The following is an 11,886-nucleotide window of genomic DNA, read 5'->3' on the forward strand; positions in this document are numbered from 1 at the left end:
ATGAAAATCGAGTTGGAATCATCTAGACACTTTGTTCTCAACTATTAAATTTTTAGAATCTTGGGGTATTGGTTCCAAAAGCAGTACCAACTATACTAAAACAAAAAAACTTAGATCTAGATTAATTCTTTTCTAAGAAATATGATAATCAAGGATCTACTCTGCATCTTCGAACAAGGATTCGTCAACTCTAAGGTTATTGAATGACTAACTCATGGTACACAAACTGTAGATTTTCCCTACATGGTGCATCCTATTCTTTAGTTACATCCATATATACTTAGGTATATTAAGAATTCAATGCTACTTGCTGAGCTAGAAATTTATGCAATTTTCGTATTCTAAAGCGTTTCATTGTTTCGTTTGTTTTCATTCAGACGCACAAAGAATCGATAACGTCTGCAAACTTTGTTCACGCTGACTTTTCAGCTCTCTGCAAATGGGTAATAACAACACTAACAACATTCATTAGAAATATGAATTTTCTTTTTTGTATACTTTTTTCATCAACTAACTATTCTTCATAGACGCAATCATACAGCTCCACTAAAAACTTAGTTAGTCACACTGTTGCAACTCAAACACTTATTTGAGTTGAACTGAAAGTTCAGCTTGCACCACGACCCCTAGTTTCGAGACAGATGAATAGTTGCGGAGCTGAGGAGTGGCAATCGAATTAAATTTTGCTCCTTGTAGCAGCGAGCATTTTAGTTTCCAGAAGTTTGTGGATAATGAAGTTTAGTGGTGAAGTATACGATGGTAAGAACAATGACTTTACTCACTTTAGGGCAATAGCCCTTAACCTCAAAAAAATTAGCGAATTCAAACATACATATATGAGCGACAAACATATACATATGTATGTGTAAAGAATTAATATACCAAATATAGAAAGAAGCGTAGAAACCCAACATAACGTTGTCACGGCCAAAGATGTATCCTTTTCAATAAATCCTACTCATACCTGTATACGAAGGGTCTTCCGTACTCAAAAATTTCGTTAAATGCGCTTAAACTCGATCCATTTTTATTTATAGACATAAAACCATGTTTCGTAACGAAATTTAGCTTCACTGTTGAGAAATTTGATTACTCGAATTAAAGATAGAAAAGCTAATAGGTTTTTAAACTCTCCAATGAAAGCCTTACAGTTTTCTAAATAATAAACCCTTAAACCCCATTTTGTATGGTAAGTTTTTTTAATATTCCCACTAGATTGACCCAGAATCTAGGTCAAATTAGGATTGTTTAGAACGCACTGCAATATAAAAGTAGAAACTGACATCTCTTTAGAGAGCTACTACAGCTCTCGCGACCTTCTTATGTTGTACTTCTTGATAAGATGTCAATTGTGATAGCATGCTATTTGGCCTAGCATAAGTATTTTTCAAAAATCAATTCGGTTTCGCCATCCGTTACCTAACTAAAATTTATGCGTGGCATGCGTTTTTCATGAAATGAAGAGGTCATAACGGCTGTTGAAGCGTATTTTGCAGACCTTCCGGATTCTCAGAGATTGGAGGAGCAAGTGTATTAATGTTCAGGGAGATTATACTGAATAATAAAGTGTATTTTGAATAATTAAATTGTGTTTTTCTTAATTGAACAACAATATCGTAAAACATAATCTATTGAATTTTTAAGATATCTCAAATCTCATTACAATCATACAAAAATAATAGGGTTGCAAATGAAATACATTTACTTATATTACAAAATTATTGTCCAACAAATGTCTCTATAAAATTTACTACTTTTTCTAATAGTAACCACTTCTCTTTACATACTTTCTTATAAAATAATAAGCCACTACATTGAAGGCGACAGCCAAACCCAGAAGACCCAAGCAATCCACCCAGTAAGTGTACTCGGCCGTTTTGAAAGAACCACGCTTTAAGACTTCAACACCATTTTGTACGCAAGGATGATCCAGATTTTCTGGACAAACTGAAAAAGAAAGATAAATTTTGAGCTCCAACTCACACTGTATTACAAATATAATTTACATACCAATCTCATCCACATTTATCCAAAAGTTGTACATTAAGGCTTCATTGGAATAGAAAAATAACGAAAAATATTTTAGATATGGTATGGAATCCACATTGTAGTAAGCGCCACCAAAAATTAGGAATATCAAATCAAAAGGTGCGGCACACTCCGTAGCCATGGTATCGGTCTCAAAGAAGCTCGACAGAAAAAGACCATACGCGGTAGCCGTAACAGCGGAGAGACCCAACACCAGCCCCATTGTCAAGAATAACATAAATCCTCTTGCATAGTACACGGTGCCATAAATAACCGAGAAGAAAACATAACCTTTAAAGAAAGCCATTGGTATGAAGGACAATACGACTGCCACATAGTAAGCGGAAAGGCTGTAGGTGCCTTCGCCCACTTCACGTCGCATAATCGGCAGTGCGCTGGGAAAGACATAGGTCACGCCATACGAGAAAGTGAATATCATTTCGCTGGACAACATAAATATGGAGCCACCAATATCTTGCACTGATGTCTGAGTCAGACCACTCACGCCGGAGTACATGATGGCCAAAGTCACTGAGGTTATCTAAAAAGAGATTTGATTAATACAGAACTTTTTGTAAAGCAAAGTACTATATATTTTGAAATACCATGAAGAGTCCCAGTGAAATAAAGCCGCGCTTTATATTTCGACTATCATCTGTTATGAATCGAATTAGTAGCAAGTAAACTTGGTAGATCCAACGAATCTTTTTGCTGGAATTTAAACAAAATATTAAGTAATGCGATGACAAAGCAAAAGTTGTACTATATAAGTAGATATATTAATTTTAAAATATATGGAAGGTCCGGAAAAGTTTTAAAAGATTCGAACAAAGAGAAAATAAAGAAATTATACCAAGTCCATCAAATTTAATTTCTAATCATTTATTGTACTCGAAAGGACTGAAATATATGTAGAGATCTCGAAAACCAAGTTCTTTTTCATATATGTAGAGATAAAAATTGACTTCGCATGAAAATTTCGACAGTCATCTGCCGATCATTAAGACCTATATTTTCTTTAGATCAGTATTGTGGTTAGGGATAGTGTCTCAAGTAACGACAAATAAATTTATGATTTCCCAAGCCATGCTTAACTTCCTTTGTCTAAACCGTACATTTACATGCTTAAAATAATTTTCTTTTCTCTCTCTCTTCTCTGAAAATATTAAAAAAGTGAAGGATATGGTGCTTCAAAAACCGTCAGGCAAGTGTTAGAGAGATGGCAAGAGAACTCGACATCTCTCGCGATTCCGTTGAAATGATTTTGGTAGATATTTTGGGTATGAACGCGTTCTTGCTCGACTCGTCCCGATAAGCTAATTTTTTTTTCAAAAAGAGTTCCGTAAACAGGTCACTTTGGAGATGCTTGAACTACGCGGAGGCACCCTTTTCCCAATAGGTCATCGGTAATGGCGTCGCAATGGCTGAGTTTCAAATATTTTTTTCCAAAAATTTCTTTGCTGTATGTTTGTAATACTAAAAAATCCTAATAACATATGTATATCATTTGTCGTATGAGACAAAAATTGTTGAAAAAAGGATGCTCTTACCTAAGGAAACTCATGTAACCTCTCAATTAGAAACATTAAATTGTCGTTGTATTTTTAAATCAACTGTCATACTCACAAATTTTTAATGTTGTACAAATAATCGCCACTGTAGGAGCGCGCCAACAACCAACTTCCCGAATAACGACCCCATGTCTCATTCTCATATTTCGTTTTGATCAATTCACCGTCCTTGCCTTGTGTGTGCGCATCGGAGATTGTTTTCAAATAAAAATCGGCTGGATTGCAATTTTGCGGTAACACGTAACCTAAACTGAGAAACGAAGAACACATACAAAAAATATTAGTTTTGACATTCAAATTGTCAAGCTATCCCCGCCACAAATGCTCACTTACTTGGTAAAAAACTGAAAAGCACGATCAGTGCTACCTTGATATACAACGCGTCCCGCATCCATTAGTATAATGTGTGTGAAGAGTTCAAAGACAGCCGAACTCGGCTGGTGTATGGAACAGATGATAGCTTTCTTGTGTCGCCCATTGGGACTATTGTTGAGCACACCTAGTGTGGGTATCTCCTTAATCGAGTCGAAAATATTCTCATCCGATTGCAGCACTTCCATTTCAATGGAATTACTCGTGCTTTGCTCACTGCTGCTGGGCGGCGTAATAAACGAGTCCTCGCCATAGACCGACGTGAGTGAATGTTTCGTAACGCGATGACGTGTACATAGATGACGTAGCGTTTTAATCACCGTGTAAGCGCTGTAGCTATCCAAACCGGTGGTGGGTTCATCACAGAATATGAATGGTGGATCGGTGATAAGCTACAAGTGCGTAAATATTATTGTTTATTTTTGTACTTCATCTCTGATTCGTAAGCTGTCTATGTAAATAGTATGCGTACCTCTTCGGCCAGACTCAACCGTTTGCGTTCGCCACCCGACAGCGATTGTATACGCGTATGGGTCGCATCTCGTAGGCCACAAGCGAGTAATAGGTCGTTGACACGCTGACGTTTCTGCGCTTTCGTCGTTTTACGATGCATTTTGAAGTGCGACTGTAGGGGTGGAGAGAGCATGTTTGTGTGAGAGAACAATAGCAACAGGTATTCACAATCCAATTAGTATGCGGTGAGCTTTTCACCAACTATAGAGGTGTATGGTATGTACATACATATGTATGTGTACAGTTTCACCCCCAGGTGCTTACCATAAAATATAAATGCTCGTAGGCCGTAAATGTTTTCACATTGATTTCGAATTGCGGTAAAAAGCTCGATATGCGCGTCATTTCATCTCGCCCCATGGCCACGCCATTCAATACGACTTCACCGGTTAAATTACCTCGCAAACGTTGCGATATGGCGGCAAGTAGTGTGGTCTTGCCGGCACCGCTGCAACCCAATATGGCAACTAAATTGCCAGTTTTCATATGGCCACTGACTATATTGAGATAATGTAAACAGTTAAATAAATTAGCACTGAGTTTCGTAAATATTATTGAATTTTATACTCTTAAATAAAAATTGTTTATATACATAATTCAATACAGTTATTAAACCGGAAAAATGGTTTCACAAATACTTGAGCTTGAGAACTTGCGCGCTTGAGGCTAGCTAGGCTAAGTGCGACGTCTTTAAACGCGTTTTTTCGAAACTTTGTTTTTGAAGTCGGTTGGCAAGATTTCTCGAGAACAACTCAACCGATCTACATGAAATTTTACACAGGGCTTTGAAATACAATTCCTAAAGACTTCGAAGAATGATTTTTTTCGATTATAACTATTTGAAAAAATAAAAAATTGTCGCGAAATTTTCACTGAAATTTTCATTTTTTTCTGAAAAAGTCTGCCAAAAATCCGCTTTTCATTTTTTTTTCTTTCGTCTAAGTTCTAAGTTAAAGTTTTAACTAAAACACGTATTTTTTCACTTTAGATGATCCTTTAAGGAGTTATCCTGCCAAGGCGGGCGCATCTTTTTTCCGAGCGGTTACAGGAAATGGCGTCGCAATGGCCGAGTTAAAAATATTTTTGCCGAAAATTTCAAAATTTTTGGTTGTAGCAATAAAAAATTCTAATAAAATATTTATTTTTTTTTTACATGAGAAAAAATTTATTGAAAAAGGGCTAGTTTTTATCCGAGGAAACCCAAGAAACGCCATAAGCTATTTTCTATAAGTCAATAATTCAACATTGTGGGCACTTTACACTTCTGCTAAGCCAACTGGCCTATACCTGATACTATGAATTCTAACCCAAAACTTGCAGCCCTAAATGTATGCTACAAAAATGCTACCATTTGATAAAACATCACCTGAATTCAAGTATGTGTATAATATTTTGATAACAATACAATTTTCTGAAAAAAATGTTGGGCAGTGTACAAAAGAAGTGATTATAATTTTAATTCCATAAATAGATTACTGGATTATTTAATACTTTGCATAAAGCTTTTGGGTACTTAAGCACTTGAGCCTGTATTAAAAAAATATATACAAATTTGAGATTGCTACTGCTTTATATATTTTACAAAACACTTTGTTAGATAGAATATAAATTTAAGATATTAATATACATACTATTTACTTTCAACTCACCGTCTTTGAGTATGCGCAGTTCCTTAACCTTCCGGCACTCTTGCCAAAATGTATAATTGCTTTGTTCATTCGATGGCACATGATAATTAAGATTTTTCCACTCCAAACACAAATTACTTGGAATTTCATACATTCTAGAAGTTCAAGCACCTTCTTCTTTGTTACACAATCAAAAATATATATTTAACTCAAAGCGTTCGACACTTTATGGAAGAAACGTGTTTTAGTCTACGATGCTCACTTTTCAAATATTTACATATGCTTGCATAAACAACTTATTTATCTAAAGAATTTGTCTCACTAAAGACTAAACTTATATCAAAACAGTTGCTTATCAGCTGCACTTTCTTATCTTTGAACTCAATTTAGAAGTCTCCACAAAAGACTGCAGACACTTTGGACAGCTTAGCTCACACCTGCAGCATCACAGATTGCCTAACAACTTGAATGGATTTTGATGGATGTGAAAAGTGTTTTTTCTTTTGATGTAAATATCACAAGAGTGCTATGAAGTTATTTGTACTTGTAGATGACTTTTAGGACTACTATTGTTTTATATGAAGCACTGTAATTAAAGCTATTTAAATATTTAATTTTATCAAATGTGAAGTTTTGGATGCGCGCCGTAAACTTAATTGCGACTTCTTGCCGCGAACGTCAGCCAACAACTGATTGTCAGCAGGAATGAGGTTGTGAGTGGCGTATGAAAATGTATCTAGGTTATAATCTATGAGTAAGTGCTAACAGAATATTTAGATTTAGCTGCTAACCTATGCAAGCCCACAATGTTGGTAAGTTAGTGCCGGTAGTCAGCTGTTAGTGGGTGTCTTAATTAAAGCGGCTGGCGACGAATGCGTTGAGTGGGAGTCAAGTATTGAGTGGTTGATGATTTGAGTTTTCAGCGTGCAAAGTTAAAGTTTCTTTCTTATTTCTGACAAGGAAATCAGGAGCCTTAGTAACCAGTGGGAAACCACTAACTTTCCATATCTAAGCTACAGATCTTATTAATCAAATTCATTTCACAGTTATTTATATATACTTGATTTGCCAAGGTGCCTCTAAATGAAGCCAGAAACGTTCACTTCACTGGAAATATAGACGACTTAGTACTATCTATTTAGCTCAATATATGTATATTAGAAAAAAGAGGTTTTAATGTCACTCTTCAAAATATTATAAAGAAAAATTTTCGGTATACCACCAAATGAGCTTTTAAGTGACAACAATCAGTTAAGTTCTAACTTTGATATGGAGAGTATTTTCACTTTATTTTAGTTGTTGAAGTCAAATTTAATTATATTTTCTTAAAAGTGGAAGAGTAGATATTATTTGTTAATTATTGTGATCAAATTAACAGATAAAATAATCTCCTAATGTTTCTAGAACATAAAACAGCCGGTCAATGGGACCATCCATAAGATAATCGAGTCTATGCAATCGAAAGTTTCGCTTTACGAAACCGTGGTTAAGCTAATATTGTTCTATGATGCATTTGTCTAGTGAAAGGCACTTGATAAACCCATAGTCGCTAAACAGCTAGAACGTGCTCCCTTTAGCATCAGTAATGTACTACGTACAACTCCAACTATAGTACTTAACAGCATTCTACATAGAGCACCTGTGGACATTGCTGCGAAGATAGCTAACAAACTGCGAGAAACCGGACACAGTAAGCTTTTTTCAAGGATGGATCGAAGTTCAAGGGGTAGGTTGGAGGGAGAGTTTTCTGTCCGAGGCTCTCAATCAACTCTTGCCTCAGACAGCCACATCGCTATTGTGTCCTTCAAGCAGAAATGGCAGTCATGAAGGTGAAAGCAGATGTACTTCTCAGAATCAAAATGGGAGTAAACTGGTGTATCCCTGCCTTAATTGACAAACAAATATCGAGAAACTATGATGAAATTGTTTAATATTTCAATCAGTGTATAAATAATATAGTATATACTTGTAGATAATGTACCATAGATAAGTATCATTTGCGAGCAAAGCAGCTAAACACAGTGTATTTGCAGCCTTAACATATTTGTGGTTTTGAACTGAATAAATGAAATATAATCCATTATTAATAAGTATTGTGACGTAAATATAACGTAGATGCTACAATTATGTGTAAAAAATTTGTTACATAAATTTCAAAAGCCCTTGAAGCAACAAACACTACAAATTAAGATAACAAGAATTTGATAACAACGCCGAAAGCAAAAGAACTTCCTTCGAGAACGAGCTCCAACTTTTCATATCCTCTCAGTTTACATACTCGAATTCGGGTTTATCAATACTAACATCAGTTGGGCCATTATAATCACTAGCATTATCATCTTTTGACAAGGTCTCATGCATCGCGATCAACTGCGGATGCTTTTTAAAAAGACGAAAAGAAGGCTTTGACTTTTCCTGTACCAGTAAAATTTGATTTCCATTTCGCTTCCGTTTAATATTGTGTAAACTCTTTCCACAGACATTTTTTAAGCTACGTAATAACTCCACAATTGCCAAAATCACGTGATAGGTGAGCACATAGCCAATACGAACGACAGATATTTGACTAAAACCGAAGAACAGCGCCAAAGTGCCGCCAAATGAGACTAAAAAATTATAAATAAAATATTCATATTTAATTTTTATGAAAAATATTAATTCACACGCACCTAGTAAGTCTTCAAAACTAAAGACGACATCACGCCTCATACGCACTTTCGGTGGTATCACATCCCAACGGAAGCTGGATGTAGCCACATCTGTAGTGGCGATTTCATCATTCATTTTAACGCCCCTTTATGTATATAGTTGTAAATAGGTTTTAAAAATCTACAAGATTTATAAGAACACTTACTATATTTTAGACTTACCAATAGCTCTTTTTCACTGTCTGCACAGTGTATTCGATTTCTGTACATGTACTTGGACACTTGCAAATATGCAAAGCCCAAATGGGCCATTTGAAATCGAGCAGACACTCGAAGCCGGCAGGATTACAACTGGGACCCTCTAGAAAATAGAATATATGTATAACTTATTAAATCTTTTTTTCGTAAATACGCTATTGACACATTATAAAGTTGCACTCTTTCAAACAGATCACAGAACTGATATAATGACTACGAAGCAACCAATCTCCTCGGCTACATATGCTCGAATGTCACAAAAGGTCAATTCCGAAGACTAAAGACATAATTGGAAACTGCATAGAAATATACAATCATCTCGAATTTTGACTCTTATAGACACAAAATTTCTGGACTGGTTGGTCGAGTGAAATTCCCGCTCCTAAGAGATGTAAAACCTATTGGTTTGTTAATAATATATAATTTTGCTGTTGTTGTTGTAAAGGTTACCTAATTTTCGTTAGGATGGTAAGGATTAGATAAATTATCATCGAGGTCATCCAATGGTAGGCCCAGGAAACTTGTTGTTCCGTCGAGGTCCGATCATAGGGAGAGGGGTGTCAAATGTGATGGGTTAGCAGGGCATGTAAAGAGGTGGTTAGTGTCATGCGGGGACTCGTTACACGCTGGGCATATGTTTGATATGTCAGGGTCGATCCTGGATAAGTAGGAGTTTAACCTGCTACAGTATCCAGAATGAAGTTGCGCAAGGGTCACTCTCGGTTCTCGCGGCAACTCAAGCTCTTCGTCTTCAATGAATGGTGGTTTGACTCCAAGTACGTCATTTACTGAGAGGGAGTCGGTGAAAGTGTTAAGGTGCTCCGCTGTGAATGGTGGTCAGTGCATGTCTGAAGTTTGTTGCGTCCGAAGTCTGGCCTGCGTATAGTTTTATGTCGTCAACGTAATTGAGGAAAGACCACTTGATGCTCCTAGGACATAGTTTCGCTACAAGCAGGTGACTGTAGCGATAATTTCTGCGAAAGCACCCCAGCAGAAATTGCTTGGAGAGGTGTTCATTATGCTCCTTAACTGGGAGCATACGGGTCTAACTATACAGGTGTTCGATGGGAGACCTCAACAGGCAGTGATGTAGTCCGGAGTGTAGTTATGTATATATATAATTATATAATATATAATTTTACACGGATACTCTATTGCGAATATATTAATAAGAATGGTTGGGCTTTACATCTTTAATACTTCGAGTTTTAAACATTCTCTTTATATAGATTAATTTGATAGGGATTGCAAAAGCTAGATCATTTTAAAACACATTGTGTTCACACAATCAACTGCACCCACCCCTCATCCACAGCCACGTCCGCGATATATCTTTATAATATATAACATACCCACAAAAGCATAGAAGAACGGTACACAGTTACACATTTCCAGAGCCATAACAGCGCGACAACGCACTAAACATAGAGTTTTGCTGTAAACCTGTAAATATTGTTTTAAGCCCAAAAATTGAAGTGATATCTGAACGTATGTAGTCTAAAATCTATTTATAAGATCACCTTTAGTTGCGATGTCTCTTCGTCGTAAAACACACACTTTCTTTGATCCACTTGTAGATCACGCAAATTATTCGATGCGCTACAAGCAGAGTTTAAGTCAACTTTTCGAAAATTTGGTACAGTTTACTTACACCGTTTCTAGCACTTTGAAGGAAGCGGTAATCTCATCCGATTTGTGTAAGGCTATGATGTTCGCATCGCTTGCGGAAACCTCAAAAGGTGAATGGATATCGACCTTGTACAAAGAAAACAAAAAAATCAAGGCTTCAAATGAACAAAGCTATATGTTATACGAGTACATACCGTGCCCGTACTTTCGTACAAGTCCATTTTGATGAAGCACGACTGCTTGCCATACTCACAGGTAAGCGGTTGTACAACGTCTTTATACTCAATATTTCTAAATTTGCGAACAAATAATTTACGAATTAAAACATTTTTTAACTTTAATTGTAGCTTACCTCCCAGCTAAGATTTCCGACATAGGTGAGTTTATTGCATAACAGTAACCACGCTCTGTCATAACTGGTCGTATTTGTATTGTTGAATTCTTCTTATCAAAGCTAGTCAAAGTTTGTTCGAAAGGTTTATCGATCGCATGCACCACCTCCGCCAGATCCACATTATCGAAACGTTCGTCTTCGGCGAAACGCGCTAGATCAGCATAATTGCTAGCCGTCGCATTAACCACTGCATAGAGAAAATCCATGAAGTAGAAATAATCATTATCCACAATGGAAATATTCCAGTTATCCTGTATATACTCATTCGCTTTGAATGAATCTATATGATCGTAATAGCAAAGCGTTACCGCTGGCAATGGACCATGCCAACCGCGATAATCTCGATCCACTGAGATGACAGTCGGCGAATGTAAGTAACGTCTCACTTGAACGCCACTTAAACGTAAGGCGGCGAATATGGATGCGAGCACTATGGCAACCCAGAGAAAACTGCAGAAAAGCTCTATAGTACCGAATATAATCAGGAGTTACGATTCGAGCATTAATTACTTACCGCTCAAGTGCATGTAGTCTACGATTTGCTATCAAACTTATAGCCAGTATACCGGTTTCTTCACCGAGATCGGTGCCGAAATCGTGCATCCTCTCTGCGATACAGGCACCTGCTTTGCGCGAATACAAATAGCAGTTAACCAATCCATGCCAGCACTTTACAAAGGAAAACTTTAATATTTGGTAAACAGATTTACGTGACAATGTGCAACGGCGCAACATGATATGTAATGAATGACCGCAGAACTATAAATGCTACGTTTATTCGTTGGAGTCCACCAACTAAGCGAGAATGAGCTCATGTCGTATTTATACAAATAGTATGCGGACCA

At 36.6% G+C, this 11,886-nt stretch overlaps 2 protein-coding genes across 3 annotated transcripts; both read right to left on the minus strand.

The window, feature by feature from the left end:
• Positions 1 to 1,679: 1,679 nt before the first annotated feature.
• LOC126756804 (protein brown) lies at positions 1,680 to 6,841 on the minus strand. The gene is made up of 8 exons (XM_050470202.1): positions 6,134 to 6,841; positions 4,749 to 4,981; positions 4,444 to 4,596; positions 3,933 to 4,363; positions 3,655 to 3,849; positions 2,634 to 2,739; positions 2,011 to 2,569; positions 1,680 to 1,947 (listed from the first exon to the last, which is right to left on the minus strand). Exons 1-8 carry the CDS (start codon positions 6,264 to 6,266, stop codon positions 1,760 to 1,762), a joined length of 1,998 nt encoding a protein of 665 aa, XP_050326159.1. The 5' UTR covers positions 6,267 to 6,841; the 3' UTR covers positions 1,680 to 1,759.
• A 1,184-nt stretch (positions 6,842 to 8,025) lies between these two features.
• LOC126756807 (uncharacterized) lies at positions 8,026 to 11,876 on the minus strand. 2 transcript variants are annotated; one of them, XM_050470205.1, is made up of 9 exons: positions 11,556 to 11,876; positions 11,000 to 11,491; positions 10,842 to 10,938; positions 10,670 to 10,773; positions 10,539 to 10,617; positions 10,371 to 10,461; positions 8,983 to 9,121; positions 8,782 to 8,906; positions 8,026 to 8,718 (listed from the first exon to the last, which is right to left on the minus strand). In XM_050470205.1, the coding sequence occupies exons 1-9, from the start codon at positions 11,774 to 11,776 to the stop codon at positions 8,378 to 8,380; spliced, it is 1,689 nt and encodes a 562-aa protein (XP_050326162.1). In that variant the 5' UTR covers positions 11,777 to 11,876; the 3' UTR covers positions 8,026 to 8,377. The 2 variants fall into 2 exon arrangements, with proteins under 2 accessions (XP_050326162.1, XP_050326164.1); XM_050470207.1 differs by having other exon boundaries at positions 11,000 to 11,504; positions 11,556 to 11,804.
• Between the last annotated feature and the right edge of the window lie 10 nt (positions 11,877 to 11,886).

This window comes from Bactrocera neohumeralis, chromosome 4, assembly GCF_024586455.1.
Source record: "Bactrocera neohumeralis isolate Rockhampton chromosome 4, APGP_CSIRO_Bneo_wtdbg2-racon-allhic-juicebox.fasta_v2, whole genome shotgun sequence".
In the NCBI taxonomy this organism is placed as follows: Eukaryota; Metazoa; Arthropoda; class Insecta; order Diptera; family Tephritidae; genus Bactrocera; species Bactrocera neohumeralis.